This window comes from Sturnira hondurensis, unplaced genomic scaffold (genome assembly GCF_014824575.4).
Source record: "Sturnira hondurensis isolate 20B ecotype Veracruz unplaced genomic scaffold, ASM1482457v3 Scaffold0006413, whole genome shotgun sequence".
NCBI lineage: Eukaryota > Metazoa > Chordata > Mammalia > Chiroptera > Phyllostomidae > Sturnira > Sturnira hondurensis.
The window spans coordinates 21326400-21349582 of record NW_028079044.1 but is presented as its reverse complement, the minus strand read 5'-3'; the positions used below and the strand labels follow the sequence as shown (position 1 = coordinate 21349582).

Below are 23183 nucleotides of genomic sequence, written 5' to 3'. Positions count from 1 at the left end.
CAGAAGGGGAAGAGGAATAGCAACAAGTGGAAAGCTTATTTGAACAAATAACAAAGGAGAACTTCCCCAATCTGGCAAAAGAAATAGACTTCCAGGAAGTCCAGGAAACTCAGAGAGTCCCAAAGAAGTTGGACCCAAGGAGGAACACACCAAGGCACATCATCGTTAAGTTTAAAATGAAGGAGAGAATTCTAGAAGCAGCAAAAGAAAAGGAGACAAGTTGCCTACAAAGGAGTTCCCATCAGACTGTCAGCTGATTTCTCAAAAGAGACGTTGCAGGCAAGAAGGGGCTGGAAAGAAGTATTCCAAGTCATGAAAGGCAAGGACCTACAACCAAGATTGCTCTATCCAGCAAAGCTTTCATTTAGAATGGAAGGACAAATAAAGTGCTTCTCAGATAAGGTCAAGTTCAAGGAGTTCATCATCACCAAGCCCTTATTATATGAAATGTTTTATCTTCTAAGAAAAAGAAGATAAAAAATATGTACAGTAAAATGACAGCAAACTCACAATTATTAATAATCACACCTAAAACAAAAGCAAACTAAGCAAACAACTAGAACAGGAACAGAACCACAGAAATGGAGATCACATGGAGGGTTATCAACAGGGGAGTGGGAGGAGGAGAGAGGGAGAAGGTACAGAGAATAAGTAGTATAGATGGTAGGTAGAAAATAGACGGGGGGTGGGGTAAGAACAGTAGGGGAAATGTAGAAACTAAAGAACTTATGACACATGGACATGAACTAAAGGTGGAGAATGTGGGTGGGAGGGGGTGTGCAGGGTAGAGGGGAGTGAAGGGGGGAAATGGGACAACTGTAATAGAATAATCAATAAAATATATTTTTTAAAAAGTAATAAAAAAAGCTGGGGCAGGAGTACTTATATTCTAAAAATTGACTTTAAAACCAAGGCTAGTAAGAGACAAAGAAGGACACTGCATACTGATAAAGGGAACATCCAACATGAGGCCTTAACCCTTGTAAACATTTATGCACCCAACCTGGGAGCACCTACATATTTAAAGCAAATCTTGATAGACATAAAGAAAGAGATCAGAAGAAATACAGTCACAGTCGGGGATTTAACACCCCATTGACTTCAATGGATAGATCTTCCAGGCAGAAAATCAACAAGGAAACAGTGGCCTTAAATGACACAGTAGATCAAGTGGATTTAATTGACATCTTCAGGGCATTTCACCCCAAAGCAGCTTTTCAAGGGCACATGGAACATTTTCTAGGATAGTCCACATGTTAGGATACAAGACTCAATAAATTTAAGAAGACTGAAATCTCATCAAGCACCTTCTCTGACCATAATGCTATGAAACTAGAAATTAATCATCAAACTAGATTGTAATCATAAGAAGAATACTGAAAAACACACAAAGACATGGAAAGTAAGTAATATTATTAAACCATGACTGGGCCAACAATGAGATCAAGGAAGAAATCAAAATACCTTGATGCAAATGAAAATGAGGACACAGCAATCCAAAACCTATGGGACACTGGGAACCCTCCTGCACTGTTGGTGGGAATGCAAACTGTTGCAGCTACTAGGGAAAACAGTATGCGGATACCTCAGAAAATTAAAAATGGATCTGCCTTTTGACCCAGTGATCTCACTTTTTGGAATATATCCAAAGGAACCCAAAATAATAATTCAAAAGAACATAAGCACCCTTATGTTCACTGAGGCACTATTTACAATTGCCAAGATATGGAAGCAGCCCAAGTGTTCATCAGTAGATGAGTCAATAAACCAACTAAGAGACATTTACACAATGGAACACTACTTGGCCATAAAAAAGAAAATTTTACCCTTTGCAACAGTATGGATTGACCTGGAGAACATTATGCTAAGTGAAATGAGCCAGCCAGAGAAAAGACATATAACATATGATTTCACTCGTATGTGGAATCTAATGAACAAACTGAAATAAGAAGGAAAATGGGGACATACTCATAGATGGAGAGCAGGGTGACAGCTAGGTGATGGAGGGTGAGGTGAGGGGATGGAGGCATTGAGCAAAAGGACAAAGGACTCATGGACATGGACTACAGTGTGGTGACTACTGGAGGGAAGGGGATATGAAGGGACTAAATGGTAGTGGAAAAATACAATAAAGATTAAATTTAAAAGTAAAATCTTTTTAAAAAAAATGAAAATATAAGTCACTGTCCATGAAAAACATAATGAGATACCGCCTCAAACCTGTTAGAAAGGCTATTAAAAAAGAGGGAGAGAAAACAAATGCTGGAGAGGATGCAGAGAAAAGGGAACCCTTGCGCACTCCCAGTGGGAATGTACATTGGTAAAGTACTGTGGGAAAGTTGTTTGCCTCAAAAAAATAAACACAGAACCACCACATGATCCAGCAATCCCATTTCTGGATATTGATCCAAAAAAGATGAAATTATAATCTTAATGAGGTACCTGCACCTCCATATTCATTGCAGCAAGTCATTCATACCATGTCTGCCACCTATTTTTCTTTTCTTTTTTAGTGGGAAAGTATTTTCGCAACTAATTTTCCTATATTTTGACTTGAGCAGAATGCCTTTATTCTGGGGGCAAGCCAGAGCTCTTGACCACTTGCTGGCCTGATCTGTACTCTCCTAATTACTCTTATTCGGGGGCCTTACCGTTTAGACCTCTGAATCATTTCCTTCTTTCCAATAGGCCTGCCCTTCTGGGCAGCCAGGAAACCTAAGCAAGGGAAGAAAGGGTTTTCAGTGAATAGTGACCTAACAAGGAAGGGTATGGTATGCAAGAGCTGTGCGAGAGAGCTGCTAGGACTTTCTGGCCCTACTGTGAGCTGAGAGTGCTAGGTGGTCACCAATGGCCAAGGCCAAGGCTAGACTATGACTGTGACAGTGCCTAAGTCTCCTGAAGACACAACACTGTGGCACAGACTAGACTATGAACTTGAACACTGCCCAATTTATAGGTAATGTGATGAAAGTATTTTATATATTTTCATAGCTTTCATGTATTATTTTATTGATCTTACACCTAGCATAACTGTAAAGAGCACAGATTCTGGAGCCAGCCTGCCTGGGTTGAAATCCTAGATTAGGTGTGTGACATGGACACTGGCCTGCACTGTCCATGGCATTATGGATGAGACAGACAAATTCACATGGACTACTGAGTCCTGTGGAGGAAAAGGGATGGCATGGCTACTCCCTCAAGTGGGGAGCGCCTCGGGGTGGCCTGGCCACTCTCTCAAGTAGAGAGTACCCTAACCCTTGCCCTGACAGGTTTTTATTGGGTTCAATTAACATAGGAACACAGGTAAAGTTCATTAATCATTGTCAGGCAGTAAGGATCAAACAACAGATAGCATACAAAGAACTATGAGGGCTTCTTCTGAGTCAGGGTCTGTTAGCTAAAGGGCTACAAAACATTGGGAAACAAAGTAATTTCCTGCTAGGACCCTTATAATTTAATTGAGAGTATTCTTAGTAAGGCAGGTTTCACAGGATTTTACGTATTCTTTCTCAGGCATGATCACCTGGGGAGCCAGCTCTTTCCAGCACAGGGCTGCACCGCTCTCTGTCATTGTTTCAGGTTTAAGTCGGGCAGTGAAAGCAAGGCAGCCAGGAGACTAGGAGACTTCTCGCAGACAGAATGAGGACTCAGGCTATGTCAAAGCCAAGGGGTGAGGGTCCATCACCCACTTCTGCTGTAGTGCCCCAAGTCCTTCCCTGGGGCCTCCACATGATCATGACTGTCTTAGGTGATTCCCTCCTTGGGGAATCTTACCTGTCATTGGTTAACTGATCAAGCACTGGGGCCCAGTTATGGAAAAAGGAGCAGAAGCGGTGCTCCTGCCAGGGAGATAAGCTTTGTCTCCTTAGTGGCTTACAGTCTGAAGGTCGCTCACTCAGCCTTAGCCATGGAAGGGTTACAGCTCCTGAAACCAGGCAGGGCCGTTCCCAACAGGTGTGTAATCTTGGGCATGGTACTTAATCTCTCTCTGCCTTACTTTTCTCACCTCTAAAAGAGGGATATTAATAGTATCTGACTCAAGAGGTGTAAGTATTAAATGTGAAAAATTCTGGGTAAAACATAAGGGCTAGTAAGTATTATTATTATTATCACCACTTCTACTATTACTATTATCATTGCCACCCCATAAAGTAGCCAAGCCTAGAATCTGCCCCATCTTTAATGAAAAAAAAAAACACAAAAAACCAAACCCATTATACTAGTTTTGGAATTAACCTGCTCACAGACACAGAGCTTCTTTATAAAAACACCATTCTCACCACATGCTCGTTTTTAAGATCCAGTGACAGGGCATGAGTAACTGGGCTTACTTGGGTCAGGCAAGTCCTGACAGCTAAACTGGGCAGGGTCTGCTACCTAAGGATATGTAAGTCTCAGCAAGCACAGAGCCACTTTCTGTCCATGTAACTGGCCTGGCACTGAGCAGTGCTCCCTAGCAAGAAGCAGATCTTGCCTTCCTTGCAAGTAACAGGAAAGTGAACAGAGCGTACCTCTCTTAGGGAGCGGGCGCGCGGGGTCCCGGTGGCCCTGCCATTCTCTCACAGTGTTGAACAGTGCCTCCCGCTCACTCTGAAACATGTTCTGCAGCTTTCTCTCCTGGACTATTAACTTCAGGCGTTTTATTCGCTCCCCGGAGCGGGAGATGAAGTCTGGTCTGTGAAGCTGAAGTGATTCCTGAGGAGGAGAAAATGCCCCCGTTCACACATCAGTGATGCAGTCTGTTCTCCAAGGGCCTAGAAAAACAGTACCTGACCAACAGATTTGAAGAGCCTGTTTCTAAAGAAAGTATCTATTTTCTTCAGAAGAAGAATATTTTCTATTCTCTAGAAATGATCTCAAGTTGAAAAATAACCTAACAATTCTGTGGGGGAGAACTCCAATAGGGAAATCAGAGGGATCAAAGAAATGCCTTTGGAATAAGCCAAGAACCAAGACTGGCAATTACAACTCTTCCAGATGGGATAGAGCTTGGCCCATTGTGCTATCTTAAATTTCCCTTCAAACAAATACAGGATGGGGCAAAAATAGGTTTAAAGTTGTTCATAGGAAAAAATAATACAATTAACAAATAATATAAGAATAAACTTACATGTACTCACAACTGTAAACCTTGGGGTGGGGCAAAATAACATTTCCTCTAGCTCCCAAGGGACCTATAAAGCAGAGACTTGGCACCTGTTAAACCCTGTGTTAAACAGGAATAGGAGTTACTGAGGAACAAACACGAGGCTGGTGCAAGCACGCGGCCTCCAGAGCACTGCAGGTATCTACAAGCCCCATGAGCAGTGTTCCGACACCTTCCTATTACCTTTTCCCCAGATACTGAGGCTGAGGCACGATTTAAAATGGTTAACGGAGTAAGGCAGCCTTTGATTAAGGATGAGAGTGAGAACACACGGACTACAGAGGTGCTAGAAACTGGGGTCACACGACTGTACTTCTGAAGGCCAAGGCACAGATTTAACTTCTTTGTGTCTCACCCTTTCTCCCCGCTGAGACACAGGGCTAAATGTCACGCAATGTCATTGTACCTGTAAAGTTGCTCTCACAAGTGGCTTCAGAGGACCTCTGCCTGGGCCTGCTAGTGACCCGTGGCTGTCTGTGTGCTGACGCTGCCAGTTCTGCTCCCGTAGTGGTTCCCTCCAGGGTTTGACGTTGGTTATTGGTGCAAACCAGGAGATACCAGGGCCATGATGCTTGAGCAGGTTTTCCTTCTTAGGACCAGACTTCACATTTTCCACAGGAACAAACCATGAAACTCCTATAGGAAATATTTTTAAGAAAAAAAAGACTTTTCTTTTTTCCCATCACTGACATGTGCATAACAGAGGGCTTCTGCAGAGCCAGCTGTTAGAGGCCATCACGATGCCCAGGAGTCTCTGCAATTGCAGGTGTGACTCTGCAACTGTAGTGCTAGATACTTCATGTTTGTTTTTCTGGCCACGGTGGAGCTGGGGGTGGAGATGGGGTCAAAACAGAGTAATTTAGAAAAAAGAATCCAAGCATTGTAAGAGACTGAAAATTCAGTAGTTTTTCTGCAAAACTGGGAATTAGAAACTGACCTTCAGAGCAACTCTGCTTGTTCTTCTTTAACTTTTTGTCCCCAAGGTAACTGGTAATGAGCCTTTTTTCTTCTATTTTTTCTTCTGACCAAGTAGTCACATCACTGTCCTCTTCCACTCTAACCTCGCTAGAACTTGGTGTTGGGAAAGTCACCCCAACATCTCGAGTATGTTTTCTGACACCATTCACAATTTCCAAGTTACCTAAGGGGAAAGACCACAGATGCCTCTGGGAGCAGGACTGAGACTTAGTTGGCAGGTATAGTCAAAGTTTTTAAGGCTTGAAAACCCCGGTCTATTGTCTTTGCTGGGTGGGTTGGGGCTGTGTGAGGGAGAGAAGGTGGAGGGGGCAGAAAGAAGGGGTTGACAGAGAGGAGAGGAGGAGAGAGAAGAGGGAGGGGGGAAGGGAAAAAGAAAGAGGGTTTGTATTTCTAAGTCCGTTTAGATATTAGAGAAAATTAATTACTAATATAGATTCAATGGGAAAAGGATTTCAGTTTTGATCCCAAGTGACAAAGACAGTAAATGCCTGTCTACCGGCAGTGCCCCAGTTAAGAAAGAGGTTGACAGGTGTGAAGACAAGACTTGGGGTGGGTGGGGAATCAAGGCAGTTTATTTTTGTTATATAAAATCAAAAGATATAGGAAGGCATAAAATGAAAAGGTTCCTTTCTACCCCTGTTCTCCATTCAGTCAGTTTCTAACCTCATGACTCCAGAGAATTTTTTTTGTGCAATCAAGCAATTCTCTTCCTTATTTTTTAAATGCATGTAGTAGCATGCTGCACACTGTTCTGTACCTTGCTTTTTCTTTTAAATTATGTATCTTGGAGATCTTTCCATGTTGGTGGAGAGAAAGACCTATGTTGTCCTGTGCAGAATTTCATTATATAGATGTACATAATTTAACCATTTGGCTATTGATGGACATTTAGTTGAATTTAATTTTGTTATAATAAATACTTAGATTAACTTTGTGGCTAATTCTACACATTTGTCATTTTGCACATATGCAAGTATATCTACAGGCTAAATTCCAAAAGTAAAAGTGCTGCATAAAAGTAGTTTTGACAGAAACTGCCCAATTGCCTGTCATAGGCATTGGACTTGTAACTTATACTCCCACTAGGATGTATGAGTGTATTTCCCTACACTCTTGCCCACATACTTGCAATCAAGCTTAGATTTTTGCCAATCTGGTAAGTGAATAATGGCATCTAAGTATAGTGCTAATTTTCACTTTGTATGAGGTTGAGTATCTTATGTTTAACAGCTACTTTTAATTTGATGGAAAGAAATGTTTAAATTCAAGTAATTTACCTGCTTGTACTCCCTTATTTAACATATGTACATTTTGCTTGTTGCAAAGGGTAGAGTTTGAGCTCCAGAAACTACCAGTAGAAGATGAAATAGAGTCAGAAGAAATCATATGGTTTGTCACCTAGAAAAAAATGAGAGATCGTTATCATTACATGTAGTCAATGGCACAATTACCCACAGAATAAGAAAATATACAAAGTCAACCAGATCACCTAATTCAAATTGTTGAGATAAAGTTGCCAGGAAGCTTGTGACAATGTCGACATGTTGCCACGTAATTTATGATAGGGTGGAGAGTGTTACTGAAGTTGAATAAGGGCCTGAGCTCTTGCCTGAAGGTAAGACACACACACACACACACACACACACACACACACACACACACACACACAATGGTATATTCCTAAGACTTGAAAAGTGCTGAAGAAGATGTGAGCCAAAAATCAGTCTGGTTGGTTTTCAGAATGAAATTCTGACTTGACACCTGCATATGCTTTGATGAGAGGAAGAAGGCTGGGGATAATGAAAGAGATGAAGAGCTGCAGAGTGCCTTCTAATGAGGTCAGACTCAGATACCTACACAAGGGTAAATGCCAAAGGGCTGAAAGGCCCCCAGAGAAGTCCTGAATCAGAACTGCAAAAAGCACTAACGAGCCAAAAAAATGGCCTTTTTAGTTACATTCAGAGCAAGGTTCAGAAAGTTCATGGATTTAAGTTGATGGTGGAATTTAGTGGATGACAAAAATTTATCAAAATATAGTTGAACAAATATAGTATAAAATAGTGTTTCTTAAACTTGCATATCATAGCAGCCCTCTGGGGGAGGAACCCTGACCCAGAAAAGGGGATTGAAATCCTGTGGGAGGAACGTGGGCATTGCATTTTGAAAAATGCCAGGTGCTTGCTTCCTTATGCAAGTTTGGTAGAGGTATATATTGAAACTCAGGTCAGAATGGAAACTGAAGGTATGTGCTCCCCCGAAATAAACAGACTATATTCCAGGGATGCAGGAACCTTAGCAACAGAATCCTGAAGGAGAGGAGCTATGTTAGATGTCTGGGGAAAGGAAGTGTTTTAATTCTCAACAAGATAAGCATTGTAAGCTGGTGGGTTAAACACTAATGACTGGAGAGATTTTAGAATGGGTCACCAACCTGGTAATTTGAAGTATCTGCAGGCCAAAGAAAAGATCAGCACATTTCATATAGGTCTCAGTAAGGTGGGCAGCAGGAGCCCTGCCCCTTGGCGGGTGAGCCCTGTTTTCCCTCACAGACATGGTCACTAACTGGCAGTTGAAAATAACATGTAGTAGAGTTCTTCATTTGAATAAAATGGTAAAACTTCTCACGCCATCTTTGAGGGAAAGATGGACTTATTTGGGTTGAATGATAATATGAGTTCTACCAACTCATATTATCATTCAATATCAATAATATTTGAGAGTTGGCTGAAACTCTCAAATATTGTCAACACAGTGAGAAGCCTTTACTGAGTGATACATCTTGCATTCAACAACAAATACTCACTAAGCACTGACTGTGTGCCAGTCACTTAGTTTGCTCTGGCTATTCCTTCTTAACATTTTTATATATCAATGTCTTAGAGATGTGGAAATAAGACTCTCCTACAAGGCACATCTGGGAGGGCCTAAATGGCTGCCACAATCTGAAATAATCACAGGAATCAAACAGGCCCAGTCAAACAAGGGGTAATTGTAAAGCCCCATACATCAGGCAGGAGGAATGGCAGAAACTTGGATGCAGTACGCAAAGCTCTGGGTCTGGAGTCCAAGACCTAAGACAGCCTCACACCTTCTCTTCACTAGCTGTCTCTGCTTGAATAGGCCATAACCTCTTTCTGCTAGTCTCCCCTGTCTAGAAGGGGAGCACCAACATTTCTGAAAATACAGAAGTGTTAGAACAGTTGATCTAGATCATAAAGAATAAAAAACTAAAATAAAACAATGACATTATTATTGTTACAAAAACCCTAAAACGTACAAGTACAGAAAGTGTGGTGAGGAAGATGTGACTGACAGGCAATACACTACACCTTCTTTGTAGCTATAAAAGAAAAAGAAAAAAAAGTACTTTAGACACTGAAATAGATGGATTTTTCAGATAGGTTATTAAGTACAAAAAAGCAAAGTGTGCTGCCAATTTTGTGAGAAAGGGTATAAAACACACGCCAGTATTTGCTTTACAATGTATAAATTACCTGTGAAAGAAAACCCAGATTGGAAAGGGAGAGGTAATGCTGTTTTTTATTTACAGATGGCATGATCCTATCTGTACAAAATATGAAGGAATCCATATGAGGCACTAGAACTAAAATAAGTTTAGCCAGATTGCAGAATGTAAGACCAATTAAGATAAAAAATCAACTCTGTTTCTATATTCCAGCAATGAGCAATCTGAAATAAAATTATAGAAAAAATTTCAGTCATAATGACATCAAAAAGAATAAAATGTTTAGGAATAAATTTAACAGAAGTGCAAGCTTTGCACTCTGAAAACTATAAACCACTGATAGAAGAAATTAAAGATCTAAATAAACAGTGAGATATTCCATATATATAATTTAAAGGTGGGTAAAGTACTGAATAAACATTTCACCTAAGAGATATGAATGGCCAATAAGCATACGAAAAGATGTTCAACATTATCAGTCATTAGGAAAATGCAAACTGAAATCACAATGAGGTCACTTCACATCTACTAGGATAGCTGTAATAAAAAAGAAAATACTAGGTATCAATGAGGAAGCAGAGAAACTGTAACCTTCACATATTGCTTGTGGGAATGTAAAAATGGTACAGCCACTTTGGAAAACACTTCAGCATTTTCTTAAAAATTAAACTTAAACTTAGCCCTGGCTGGTGTAGCTCAGTGGATTGAGCGACTCAGACGATGGTGGTTCGATTCCCAGTCAGGGCACATGCCTGGGTTGCAGGCCAGTTCCCTGCAGGCCAACTCCCAGCAGGGGATGCACGAAAGGCAACCATACATTGATGTTTCTCTCCCTCTCTCCTTCCCTTCCCCTCTAAAGATAAATAAATAAAACCTTTAAAAAAATTAAACTGAAACTTAACATATTACCCAGCAATTCCACTTGTAGGTATATACCCAAAATAAAAACATGTTCACACAAAAATATTTACATAAAAGTTCATAGCATATTATCATCCAAGAAATTAAACAACCCGACTGTCTAGTGACTGGAAACTGGGTGAGTACAATGTGGCACATCCATATAATGGAATACTGATCACCAATGCAATAGCACATCGCCCTGACCAGTGTGGCTCAGCTGGTTGGGCGCTGTCCCGCCAAATGACAGGTTGCTGGTTTGATTCCCCATCAGGACATATGCCTGGGTTGTAGGTTTGGTCCTTGGTCATAGCACCTACAAGAGGCAGCTGATCAGTTTCTCTTGCACGTTGGTATTTCTTTTTCTTTCTTTCTCCCTTCTTTCCCCTCTAAAATAACATCTTAAAAAAAGGAACTACTGTTACCACATCATGAATGAACCCTGAAAACATGCTAAGCAAAAAAAGCCAGATAGAAAAAGACCACATATTATATAGTTGTATTTATATGAAATGTCCAGAAAAGGCAGAGGCAGGTTAGAAATTGCCTGGGGCTGTAATGTGGATTGATTGCACCCCTTTTTGGAAGGTGACAGAAATGTTTTACAACAGAATTGTGGTAATAACTGCACAACTCTGTAAATTTACTAAGAACAATTGAACTGTACACTTGAAATAGATTACTTTTATGTTATGTACATTATGCTACCATAAAGATGTTTAAAAATCTCTGTAATGATGTGCAAGAACAAGTTAACACTGACTGATTCTGGGAAGGAAAGCTGGTGCCTAGGGGACAGAAGTGGGAAGGACACTCCATCAAATACTCTTTTACGCATTTTAAGTTTTGTGCCATACGATTGTATTACTAGTTTAAGAAGTGAGAATAAACAAAAACTTGAAGAGTGTGGCAATATAGGTCTAATGGCTCTGGTGAGTTCAATGGGAGGGAGTAAAATATGTGTTAGGCCATGGAAACGTTCTGACCACACGCAGACAAAATCTGTTCTCAACATGCTCTCACCGTCTGAAGTCCAGCATGCTTAGTGCAACGAGACACGTTAAACACAGGATAATGACACACCTAACAGACCTAGGGAAGCCGCCAACTCAGGAAAGGGGAGTAGGAGGCACGACCTGAGAATGGCTCCAAGAGCAAAGAACAGAAAGAACAAAAACACTTCACAGAATGAAGTGGGGACCCAACAGGTAGAAGATCAGATCTATATTCCATGGCTTCAGAGTGTAAAACTGGGAACAGAGCCAGGATATCAGTGCAGGCAGATTTTGGATCTTCGTCATTTATATCCTTCGGTAACTGAAGTCTTACACAAATGGAACGAGCTGCCCATGAGCAGTGAGCGGTGGAAGCTGAAGCTGGAACACCTTGTGGTAAATTTGCAGCTCGAGTCTGTGAGCCTCCCACACTTCCAAAGTACACACCAAGTTGTGGCATGCAACACCAATGGTGGGAAAGAACACATGTTTACGTCTGATAAAACGAGGAGCCTTGGTGTGTGTGTTTTCACTCACAGGTAAAGTCTCTCTCATTAATTCCTGCCTAGAAAAGGTTAACATTTAAAAAATAGAAAATAATCTAAAAATAAATTCCCTTTCAACAAAATATATTTAGCTAGCCCTCTACAATGGTGAAGACAAAAAGGACATTAAAAAACAAGTGTTTTCAAGGATGTGGAAAAGTCGGAACCCTCATACACTGCTGTGGGAATGTGAAAAGATAACTGTTTAGTAGTTCCCCAAATGTTAAACACAGAGTTGTATGTGACCCAGGATATATTCAATCCTAGGCATCTGCACAAAAGAAAACATATGTCCACACAAACACTTGTACACGAATGTTCACAGCAGCTTTGTTAACAATAGCCAAAACGTGGAAGAAATCCAAATGTCCACTAACTGATGGCTAAACAAATAAAATGTGGTATATTCATATAATGCGATAGCGTTATTTGGTAATAAAAAGGAATAAATACATTTTACAATGTAGATGAACCCTGAAAACATTAAGTGAAAGAAACTTGTCTTTTTTATGATTCCATTTATATGAAATGTCCAGGATAAAAAAATCTAGAGAGACATAAAGTAGATTAAGTAACCACAGCCAGAGGCTGGGGCAGGGGTGGGGTATTGGGGAAATGAGGAGTGACTGCTAATGTATACAAGACATTTTGGGGGGTATTAAAAACATTTTAAAATTAGATTGGGGTGATGGTGCACAACAGTCCTGTGCATGCACTAAAGCCCACTAAACTGTACACTTAAAGGTATGATGAAACACTATACACTCTCTACTAGACACACTCTAACTCTATGGTTAGAGCCAAGTACAAACTATCAGAATCATGCAATCATGCCATGCTGACTTCCAGTTTCACAACAATAACCACAAAGCATAGGCCTGCATGGTGTTGGACAATTTGTGGTGAGAACCCACCATGGGATAGAACATCATTTTCTGCTATCAGTAAACAGCAACAGTTCATTTGCCTTGGTCCATGGGAAAGGCTCAGGCATCTCCTCTGATGACCTCCTCCTTCAGGGACTGGGGTTACCCAGGTACAGATCAGCTGGCTCAGTTCTTTGCAGTGGGGCTTACACGTGAAGATTTGCATGACTACAAGTCAACTGACATTATCAGCTACCATGATTTAAGCTTTCTGTTGTAGAGAATCTTGGAAGGAGATACATTCTGGCTGGCTGCTTCTGTTTTAATTTCTACTATTAGGAGAGAAAACTCACCTGCTGATGCCTTATTCCACACTGGGAAAAGAAAGTAACTGCCATCATCTCAAGAAACGTTTCAGGCTTTTTTGTAGCACTTTTTAGTTTAACTAAAATCTACGTGAGACTCATTCCCATATTTGTTCATCAGAGACACCATCAAATATTCAGGAAAAAAAGCTTTTCAATTAAAAATTTACTTTTTAAGTACCAATAGGGAAACATATCTAACATAGAGGAAAAAGGCCAAGTTTTCTTACATGGAAACATGGGATTGGTTGCCTCAACTAGGTGCCAAACTCACAACCTAGGCATGTGCCCTGACCAGGAATTGAACCCACAACATCCCAGTTTACAGGGCAATGCTCTGACCGACTGAGCCACAGTGGCCAGGGTGGGAGATGTTTCGATTGTTTTTCCCCCCGACGAATGGGTTTAATTCACTTATAACCACTCAAGTTTAGGACCAGAGATACACGATGGTAAGACAGTCAGAGTCAAAATAAGAAATATAGCTAATGGCATCATCAAACTTTTTCCTTGTGAAAAGTTTTTAGTTACGTGCAGATCAAATTGGCAGTAGTAGTTGTAGTAATAAAATTAACCAGTAAAGGGTGACACAGTCACAAAGTATCTATCCAAAAAATAACATATTAACAATTTCAACTCCTAGTGACAAGAGTAAAACTTAAAAAATAACACTGGTAACTCAGGCGATAACGAATCAGTAAAGATTATGGAGATAGAATAATTCTGAATCATGCCAAAATTCAAAGTATGGTCATAAGACTGGATGGTTAAAATGAGAACTGAATTCACAAACTCTGACAGGATATAGTAAAGTTTCCCAGATAATGAATGACAGGGCTTGGGGTAGAAAAACAGAAAATGAAACTAGTCCTCAATTAAAATATGGGAAAAACAAGGCTAATAAATGATCAGGAAAATCTTGCAGAAGGTGGCAGAGCTAGATGTCATGGGTCCCAAAAGATTTCCTATCATGTTTGAAAATTATGGTCTGGAAGAGCCCTTCCCCCTTCCTTCTCTGAATTCTCTCAAATCTTTCCTTTTGGCTTTAATATTTATGAAGATTATAATCATCTTTACATGATCACTCTAAAATCTTTTTTTCACTCATGATATACTCACGAAGTGAGTATATATATCTGTTAGATATTTTCATTTGGATGTTCTAACTTCAAGATTAATAAATGAAGGGGAGAGTAACATAAAATGGAGTAAGAATAGCCTCTTTAACAAATGGTGTCAGGAGATCTGGACAGCTACATGCAAAAAAATGAAACTAGACCACCAACTTACACCATACACAAAAATGAACTCAAGGTGGATAAAAGATTTAAATATATCGTGACTCCATAAAAGTCCTCAAGAAGAACATAGGCAGGAAAATTTCAGATGTTCCGTGCAGCAATATTTTCACCAATATGTCCCCTAGAGCAAGGGACATAAAGGAAAGAATAAACAAATGGGACCACATAAAAAATTTCTGCATGGGTAAAGAAAACATGAGCAAAATGAAAAGGGAAGCAACCACATGGGAAAATATATTTGCCAATGATAACTCAGACAAGGGTTAGATCTCCAAAATGTATAAAGAACTCACTCACAGAACTCCACACTAGCAATACAGTTAGAGAATGGGCAAAGGACCTGAATAGACACTTCTCCAAGGAGGATATACAGAAGGCCCAGAGGCATATGAAAAGATGCTCAGCATCACTAGTCATCAGAGAAAAGCTAATTAAAACCACAATGAGATATCACTTCACCAGTCAGAATGCCATCATTAATAAATCAACAAAGAAGTGCTGGTGAGGCTGTGGAGAAAAGGGAACCCTGGTGCACTGTTGGTGGGTATGCAGACTGGAGCAGACACTGTGAAACAGTATGGAATGTCCTCAAAAAACTGCCTCTAAAAATGAAACTGCCTAAAAATGAAACTGCCTCTTGACCCTGCAATTCCACTGCTGGGATTATACCCTAAGAATCCTGAAACACCAATTCAAAAGAACCTATGCACCCCAATGTTCATAGCAGCACAATTTACAATAGCCAAGTGCTGGAAGCAACCTAAATACACATCAGGAAATGAGTGGATCAAAAAACTGCAGTACATTTACACAATGGAATACTACACAGCAGAAAGAAAGGAGCTCCTACCTTTTGTGACAGCATGGATAGATCTGGAGAGTATTATGCTACGTGAAATAAGCCAGGCAGTGAATGACAAATACCACATGATCTCACCTATAAGTAGAATCTAATCAACAAAACAATCACATGAGCAAAATAGAACCAGAGACATGGAAATAAAGAACAAGCTGACAGTGACCAGAGGGGAGGGGATAATGGCAGAGAGAAGGGGAAGGGTCAAGTCAATGAACATGTATCAAGGACCCATGGACAAAGACAATGGGGTGGGGGAAGAGGATTGAAAGTGGAAGGTAAGGGGTGAATAGGGCAGGAGAGAGTAATGGGGAAAAATGGGGACAACTGTAATTGAACAATAAAAAAATCAAGAAAAAGATTATTAAATGAAATGTCTTCACATTTGGTCATAAATAGTCTCCTTTTTAGATCTCTCCATTATGATAAGGTATTTGTATATTATTTCAGTTATTTTGAGAATTTAGAAAGAACCATGGCTATTAATTACCAAGTCCAACTGATTAGAGTCCAGCTTAACAAAGGAATATTAGATTTTTCTAATAAATTGAGGAATATCACTTTATTTAAAAATCTCTATTGACAATTAGCTGAACATGGAAATAAATCATACCTACATGCACAGAAATAAATTTCATGTAAATTAAAGGTTTAAGTATATTGTTCCCTACCCTAAAAAAAAGTACTAAAAGAAAAACGAGAAAAAACCCCTTGAGGTTGAGAAAATGTTCCTTAGCACGGATCAAAGAAATGAAATTGAGTATGTAACAGTACTACAGGCATACCTTGTTTTATTGTGCTTTTGCTTTATTAAATGAGATACTGTGGGGTTTTTTTTTACAATTTTAAGGTTTGCGGCACCTCTGCATCGAGCAAGTCCAAGCAAGTCCATCAGTGCAGTTTTCCCAGTAGCATTTGTTTACTTTGTGTCTCTGTGTCATATTTTGGTTATTCTTGCAACATTTTAAACTTTTCATTGTTATTAAACTTTGTTATGGTGATTTGTGATCAGTGATCTGATGTTACTACTGTAATTGTTTTGAGATGCCATAAACCTCACTCATATTAGATGGCAAACTTAATTGACAAATTTTGTATATATTCTGAGTGCTCCACTAGCAGTTCTCCCATCTCTCTCCCTTGTCCTCTCTATTCCCTGAGATACAACAATATTAAAATTAGGCTAATTAATAACCCTATAATGGCCTCTGGTGTTCATGTGAAAGAGCCCCAGGCCTCTCACTTTAAATCCAAAGCTAGAAATGATTTAGCTTAATGAGGAAAACACACTGAAAGCTGAGACAGGCTGAAAGGTAGGTTTTCTGCACCAGTTAAGTTGTGAATGCAATGGAAAAGTTCTTGCAGGAAATTAAAAACGCTACTCCAATGAACACATGGATGCTAAGAAAGCACAACAGCCTTACTGCTAACACAGAGAAAGTTTTTCTGGATAGATCACATCAGCTACAACATCCCTTTAAGCCAAAAGCTAATTCAGATTAAGGTTCTACCTGTCTTCAATTCTATGAAAGCAGAGAAGTAGCCAAGTCTCAGAAGAAAAGTTTGAAACTAGCAGAGTTCAGTTCATAAGAATTAAAGAAAAAAATCCACCTCAATAACATAAAAGTGCAAGGTGAAATAGCAAGTGCTGAGTTAGAAGCTGAGGCAAGTTATTGAGATCTACTTTAAGATAATTACTGAAGGTGGTGGCTACGCTAAACAACAGGTTTGCAAGGTAGACATTATATGCAAAGAAGACATCACTGAAACCTTTCACAGCTAGAGAGAAGTCAGTTTCTGGCTCTCTTTTTAGGAGCTAATGTTAGTTGCTGACTTTAAGTTGAAGACAATGCTCATTTACCACTCCAAAAATCCTTTGAGAATTATGCTAAATATACTCTGCCTGTGCTCTGTAATTGGAATAACAAAGCCTGGATAGCAGCATAGCAATTTACTACATGGTTTACTAAATATTTTTTAGACTCAGAAAAAAGGTTGTTCTTGAAATATTACTGCTCACTGACAATACACCAGGTCACCCAAGAGCTGTAACGTGTATGTACAATGAGGTTAATGTTCTTTTCATGACTGCTAACACAACATTCACTCTGTATCCCATAGGCCAAGGAGTAATTTTAATTTTGATAATGTCTAATTATTTAAGAAATACATTTCATGCCCTGGCTGGGTAGCTCAGTTGGTTAGAGCACTGTCCTAATACACCAAGGGTGTAGGTTCTATTCCTAGTCAGGGCATATATAGGAATCAACCAATGAATGCAAGAATAAGTGTAACAACAAATTGATGTTTCTCTAAAGTCAAATTAAAAAAATAGATTTTGCAAAGCTATACATACAGTGATTCCTCTGAAGAATTGGGCAAGTAAATTAAAAACCTTCTGGAAAGAATTTGTCATTCTAGATGCCATTGAGAACATTTGTGACACATGGAAAGGTCAAAATATCAACATTAACAGCAGTTTGGAAAAAAAAGTTGATTCCAAAATTCATGAATGACTTAGGAGCTCAAGAATTCAGTGGAGGAAGTAACTATAAATATGGTGGAAAAAGCAAGAAAACTGGGAGTGGAATCTGAAGATATGACTGACTTGCTGCTATCTCATGATAAATCTTTAGTGGATGAAAAATTGCTTCTTATGGATGAGCAAAGAAAGAGATTTCTTGGGATGGAATCTGCTCCTGGTGAAGATGTTGTGAAGATTGTTGCAATAACAAAGAATTTACAATATTAGGAGTAAAAGACAGAAAACTGTACTTGAACAATTAAAATGAAAAACAATAAAAAAGAATTTACAATATTACATAAACTTTGTTGATAAAAGCAGCAGCAGGGTTTAAAGGACTGACTCCAATTCTTAAAGAAGTCCTACTGTGGGTAAAATGTGATCAAACAGCATCACATGCTACAGAGGAATCACTCATGAAAGGAAGAATCAATGTGGCAAACTTCACTGTTGTCTTATTTTAAGGAACTGCCAGTCACACCAGCCTTCAGCAACTACCACCTTGACAGTCAGCAGCTGTCAACACTGAGGCAAGACCCTGCACCAGAAAAAACATTAGGACCAGTTGAAGGCTCTGATGATGGCATTTTTTAACAATACAGTATTTTTCTTTTTCTTTTTTCTTAGAGAAAGTGAAAGGGAGGGAGAAAGGGAGAGAACATTCAACATGAGAAAGAAACACTGACTGGTACACTGGGGATGGAACCCACAATCCAGGCGTGTGCCCTGACTTTTTTTCTGGAACTGAACCAGAGATCTTTTGCTGATCAGGGCAGCAATAAAGCATTTTAAAATCAAGGTATGTACAATGCGTTTTTAGACACAATGCTTTTGCTCACTTAGTAGACTACAGTATAGATACAATCTTTACAAGCTGGGAAATCAGCAAATTCCTATGATTTTATTGTGATATTTACTTTTTGTGATGGTCTGGAACCAAACTTACAATATCTCTGAGGTATTTTTGATAAAAGTAATGCTTAAGAATAGAAAAACAATCTTCAGAAAAAAATGGACAAAGAGTAAAAAAGGTAATTCTCAAAATAAGAAATGTAAATACAATTCTTGAAATCTATCATTAAAAATATAATTTAAAGCAATGAGTTTTTTCACACACGAAATTAGCAAATATTAAAAAGACTGATGCAACCCATAGTTGGTAAGGGGATGAAAAACACATACTCTCATACTGTTTGGTATGAACATATTATTTGCATAATGTTTCTGGAGGGCAGAGAGTTATGGGTGGGGAGCTATAGGTTATTAACAGTCTTTCAATTTCTATTGTTAGTGACTTACTTAGTTTTTAAAACTTCTTCATCAATTTTCTTAATTTATATTTTCCTGAAAAATGATCCATCTAATTTAGATTTTAAAATATATCAGTCTACAGTTGCACACAATGATCTTTTTAAAGAAAATCACCTCTTTGGGCTACAGCCTTCCATATGACTAACGGGCGGAATAGCCAGAGATTTGGTTTAATTTTTTTTTAAGGAATCAGATCTTGATTATATTGATCAATCTTGAGGACTCATTATCCATTTTATTAGTTACTTCTTGCTTTCTTTGCTTATTTTGTTAGTCTTTTCCCAGATTAGAATGCTTATTTCAATTATTTCCTAACAGAACTTGTTCAACTAAAATATCACTTAAGGTTACACACTTTCCTCTAAATACAGATTTAGTCACATCCCATAAATTTTGTACATGTGCTTTCACTGTCCTTAATGAAAAGAAAGTCTCTAATTTCAATTTTTAGTTCTTCTATAGCCCAAAAGTTTAGAATGATGCTTTTAAATTTTTATCTGTTTAGTGAAAAATAATAGTTAAGTTCTAACATTATTGTATTATGGTTAGAGAACAACAGCTTGGTTATAAATCTTCCACTTTGGGGATTTATCAGCATTTTGCCTAAATGTACAATTAATTTTTATAAATATGCCATCAGCATTTGGAACGATTGTGGATGCTATGTTTTGGGAATGAAGTTTTATATAGATATTTTAAATCAAATCTGTTAATACTGCTATTAAAATCTTCCCTCTCTTTTGTCTGCTACATGTCAAATCTGAGAGAAGCAGGTAAAGTATCGCACACTTGTACTGTCGTCACTCTGCATTATAACCATGTCTGGAGGAATGAACAAATGAAAATACCTTGGCTGAAAGCAGAGTAATTTTAAAAGTCTCTAAAAGACTCCTTCCTTGAAAATAACAAAGTGGGGTTAGGGTAGATTCTCAAGATGGGTAACATTTAATTACAATAGCAGCAACAACCACCACCACATACTCTGTCTTCCCATAGTATAGAGACTCGTATTTCTAATCTTCTAGCAAAACTAAGTATTATTGGCAGAGTAATAGAGATACAGAAATTTTCATGCATTGTAGGTAGGAATATAGACTGGAAAATTAAGCATACACATAGTTTATGATCCAAGAATTTCACTTGTGGATGTGTTTGTCAAACACAGTGTCAGACGGGTCCATTAGAGGATATGGACAAGGAAGTGCATTGCGGTGCTTTGTGGTGCTGGGCGTTGACAGCAACCTTGGTGTCCATTACAGGGAAAGTGCGTAGATAAACTAACTGGTTGATACACTCAATAGAGCACCATAAAATGATCAGAAACCTGGAGTAGGTGTCCTTGTAGCATTGTAGATGGATCTTAAAAATACAATGCTTAGTGAGAGTAAGAGTAATAATGATATATCATTTTATATAAATCAAAAATATATACACACACAAAACACACACTTTGTAAGAAATCTTGAAAGCCAAAAGACATTTACAAAACAAGACTAGCTGCCCATGGGAGGTTAGCAGTGAGCATGGGAAATGGGGATAAAATTCTGAAGAGAGGCCATGAACTCAGGAACACATTCACCTCAACCCTTGGCACCTGTAGTTAAAAGAACATTTCATTTTATCTTGGCATGGAAACTAGGCTTAATACGCTTTTAATCCTATTATTTCACCCTGCTTCTAGGAGGATTATGAGATTTGAATAGATATTTTAAGCAGAAATTAGAATTTAATGAAAAATTTGAGAATTTTCCTTTCCAGCTCATAAAGAACATTTTGTGTTTGATCAGTCTGGCTTACCTCACTTTTTTATTAATGCCAAGCAAAAACAACTTTCGTAGTTTCTTATTAGAAAATACATGTTTCTTATTAAAAAATATAAAACACATAGATAATTATAACAAAAATTAGAGGCGCATAATTTCAAGATATTAATATTGTTTGTCATGCATGTATATATACATGCATGTACAGGTCACACTTATAATTATATAAGAAATACATAATTTCTTGGGTAACCAGAAGAAAATCTGGTTACATGCTTTTGTACAACATGAATGAACCTTGAGGGCTCTATGCTAAGTGAAATAAGTCTGTTCATGAAAGGCAAATATTGTATGATTCCACTTACATGACATTATCTAAGGTAGTCAAATTCACAGAAGTACATAGAACAGTGGTGAGCAGATGGCTCAAGATGGGGAAACGGGGAGTTGTTTAATTGGTACAACACTTCAGTGTTGCAAGATCAAGTTCTGGAGATTTGTTTCACAACAATGTGAATATACTTAACACTACTAAATTGTACACTTAAAAATAGTTAAGATAAATATAATGCATTGTGTTTTTTTTTTAACCACAATAAAAAGGTCATTTCCACGTTCCAGAACAGGAAAAAAAAGAGATAAAATTTAAACCAAATGTATTTGTTATAACTGTGAACCTAAATGAAATAAATTCACCTCAACCCCCCCCCCCCATAATTAGTAGGGGAAAAAAGTTAAATTCAACCAGATGCTACTTATACTTGAGTAAAGTGACTTAGGAAAGCAAAAAATGAAGGAATGAGCACAGACCAACTGTGCAAATGCACATTTAAAAAACTGCATCGGGCCCTGTCTGGAATGGCTCAGTGGACTGAGCGAGGGCCTGCACACCAAGGAGCTGCAAGTTTGATTCCCAGTCAGGACACATGCCTGGGTTGTGAGCCAGGTCCCCAGTAGGGGATGTGCAAGAGGCAACCACACATTGTCTCTCTCCCTCCTTTCCCCTCTCTAAAAATAAATATTTTTTAAAAATGCATTGGATGAAATAGAATCTAAGACAAAACATGTTAAAAATGGAAAATGAAACTTATTTTGTATGATTTATGGTATAATTCACAGCTAATAAAAAACTATCATCTATGTTTATGTGCCAGGCATAACCATATACATTACCCTTCAATTGCCACAAAGACAAATCAACTTTCAAATACACTCTTTGAAGTCTTTAACAGATTAAAGAAACCAATATTTGGGAAGAATATAATAAACATAATTAACAAAGATAATTTACTACATATAATCACAATTAGAAGGTCATATTCTGTATGGAGACTCCGCCTGCTCTATAAATAGCCTTGGAGTACTATTCATACATTAAGCCACAAAGGAATTCTCTACACATTCTAAAACAAACAGAACTGAGCACAATCTCTAATCATGATACAGTGAAATTATAAACTAATATGTAGTGACAATAAATCCAAGCTAATGGAATTTAAAAAAAAACTTCCCCTAAATTCTCTTGGATCAAACAGGAAATCCAAAGCTACAATTAAAACAAATCTAAAAAGTACTACTAATAAAAATACCACAGATCAAAATCTACTAGATATATATACATTGGTTTTCCACTTAAAAATCTAGAGTTGAATAAAGTGTACTCCCATCCTTATAACCATCACTGATAATAACAATAAAAAATGTACCAATTTTAATTTCACAGATTTTTCTGGAAGTCATCAGAGTCAAGGTCAAAGGTCAACCCTGGTCCAAAATGTAGGAAGAGATTGCTGCTGCCTGCAAAAAACCTCCTCACAATGAGGGGTGGAATTTGAGACATGAGCACTAGATTCCCTGGAGATACAACTGGGTACAATTAAGAAGGTTGGAGACTAGATTACGTGCTGGACAAGTGCACAGTGATGAGGGTGTGAAGGCCCTTGTGTGCTACAGATACTGAGGGAGTCTGCATCCCTTTGCTGCTATTCCTCTACAAACTTCACAAGAAAAAATAATGAAGAGTTTTAGGAGTGTCCATTACGTAGACCCAGGAAAGTGGGACAGCAGCTGTAGTGGGAAGAGCACAAAACTGCCTGGGAGGGATGTCAGCAAAACTGGCAGAACGGGGAGAGCTCCAGGGACTTGTTCCTCTCTTAGGACCGAAAAC

The 23183-nt window shown here is 38.5% G+C and overlaps 1 protein-coding gene across 7 annotated transcripts in view; it reads right to left on the bottom strand.

Annotated features, from left to right (window-relative positions):
- The window catches only part of ALMS1 (ALMS1 centrosome and basal body associated protein), a 203738-nt gene that overhangs the window by 4969 nt on the left and 175586 nt on the right, over positions 1–23183 (bottom strand). For 6 of the 7 annotated variants that reach the window (XM_037048203.1, XM_037048204.1, XM_037048205.1 and 3 more), the window contains 5 exons: positions 7402–7522; positions 6084–6287; positions 5553–5782; positions 4512–4695; positions 2652–2715 (listed from right to left, as the gene is read on the bottom strand). In XM_037048203.1, coding sequence (XP_036904098.1) covers positions 2652–2715; positions 4512–4695; positions 5553–5782; positions 6084–6287; positions 7402–7522 — 803 coding nt within the window. Of the gene's footprint in view, positions 1–2651; positions 2716–4511; positions 4696–5552; positions 5783–6083; positions 6288–7401; positions 7523–23183 lie in introns of those variants that run through there. The other variant, XR_005066793.1, reaches the window with a different exon arrangement.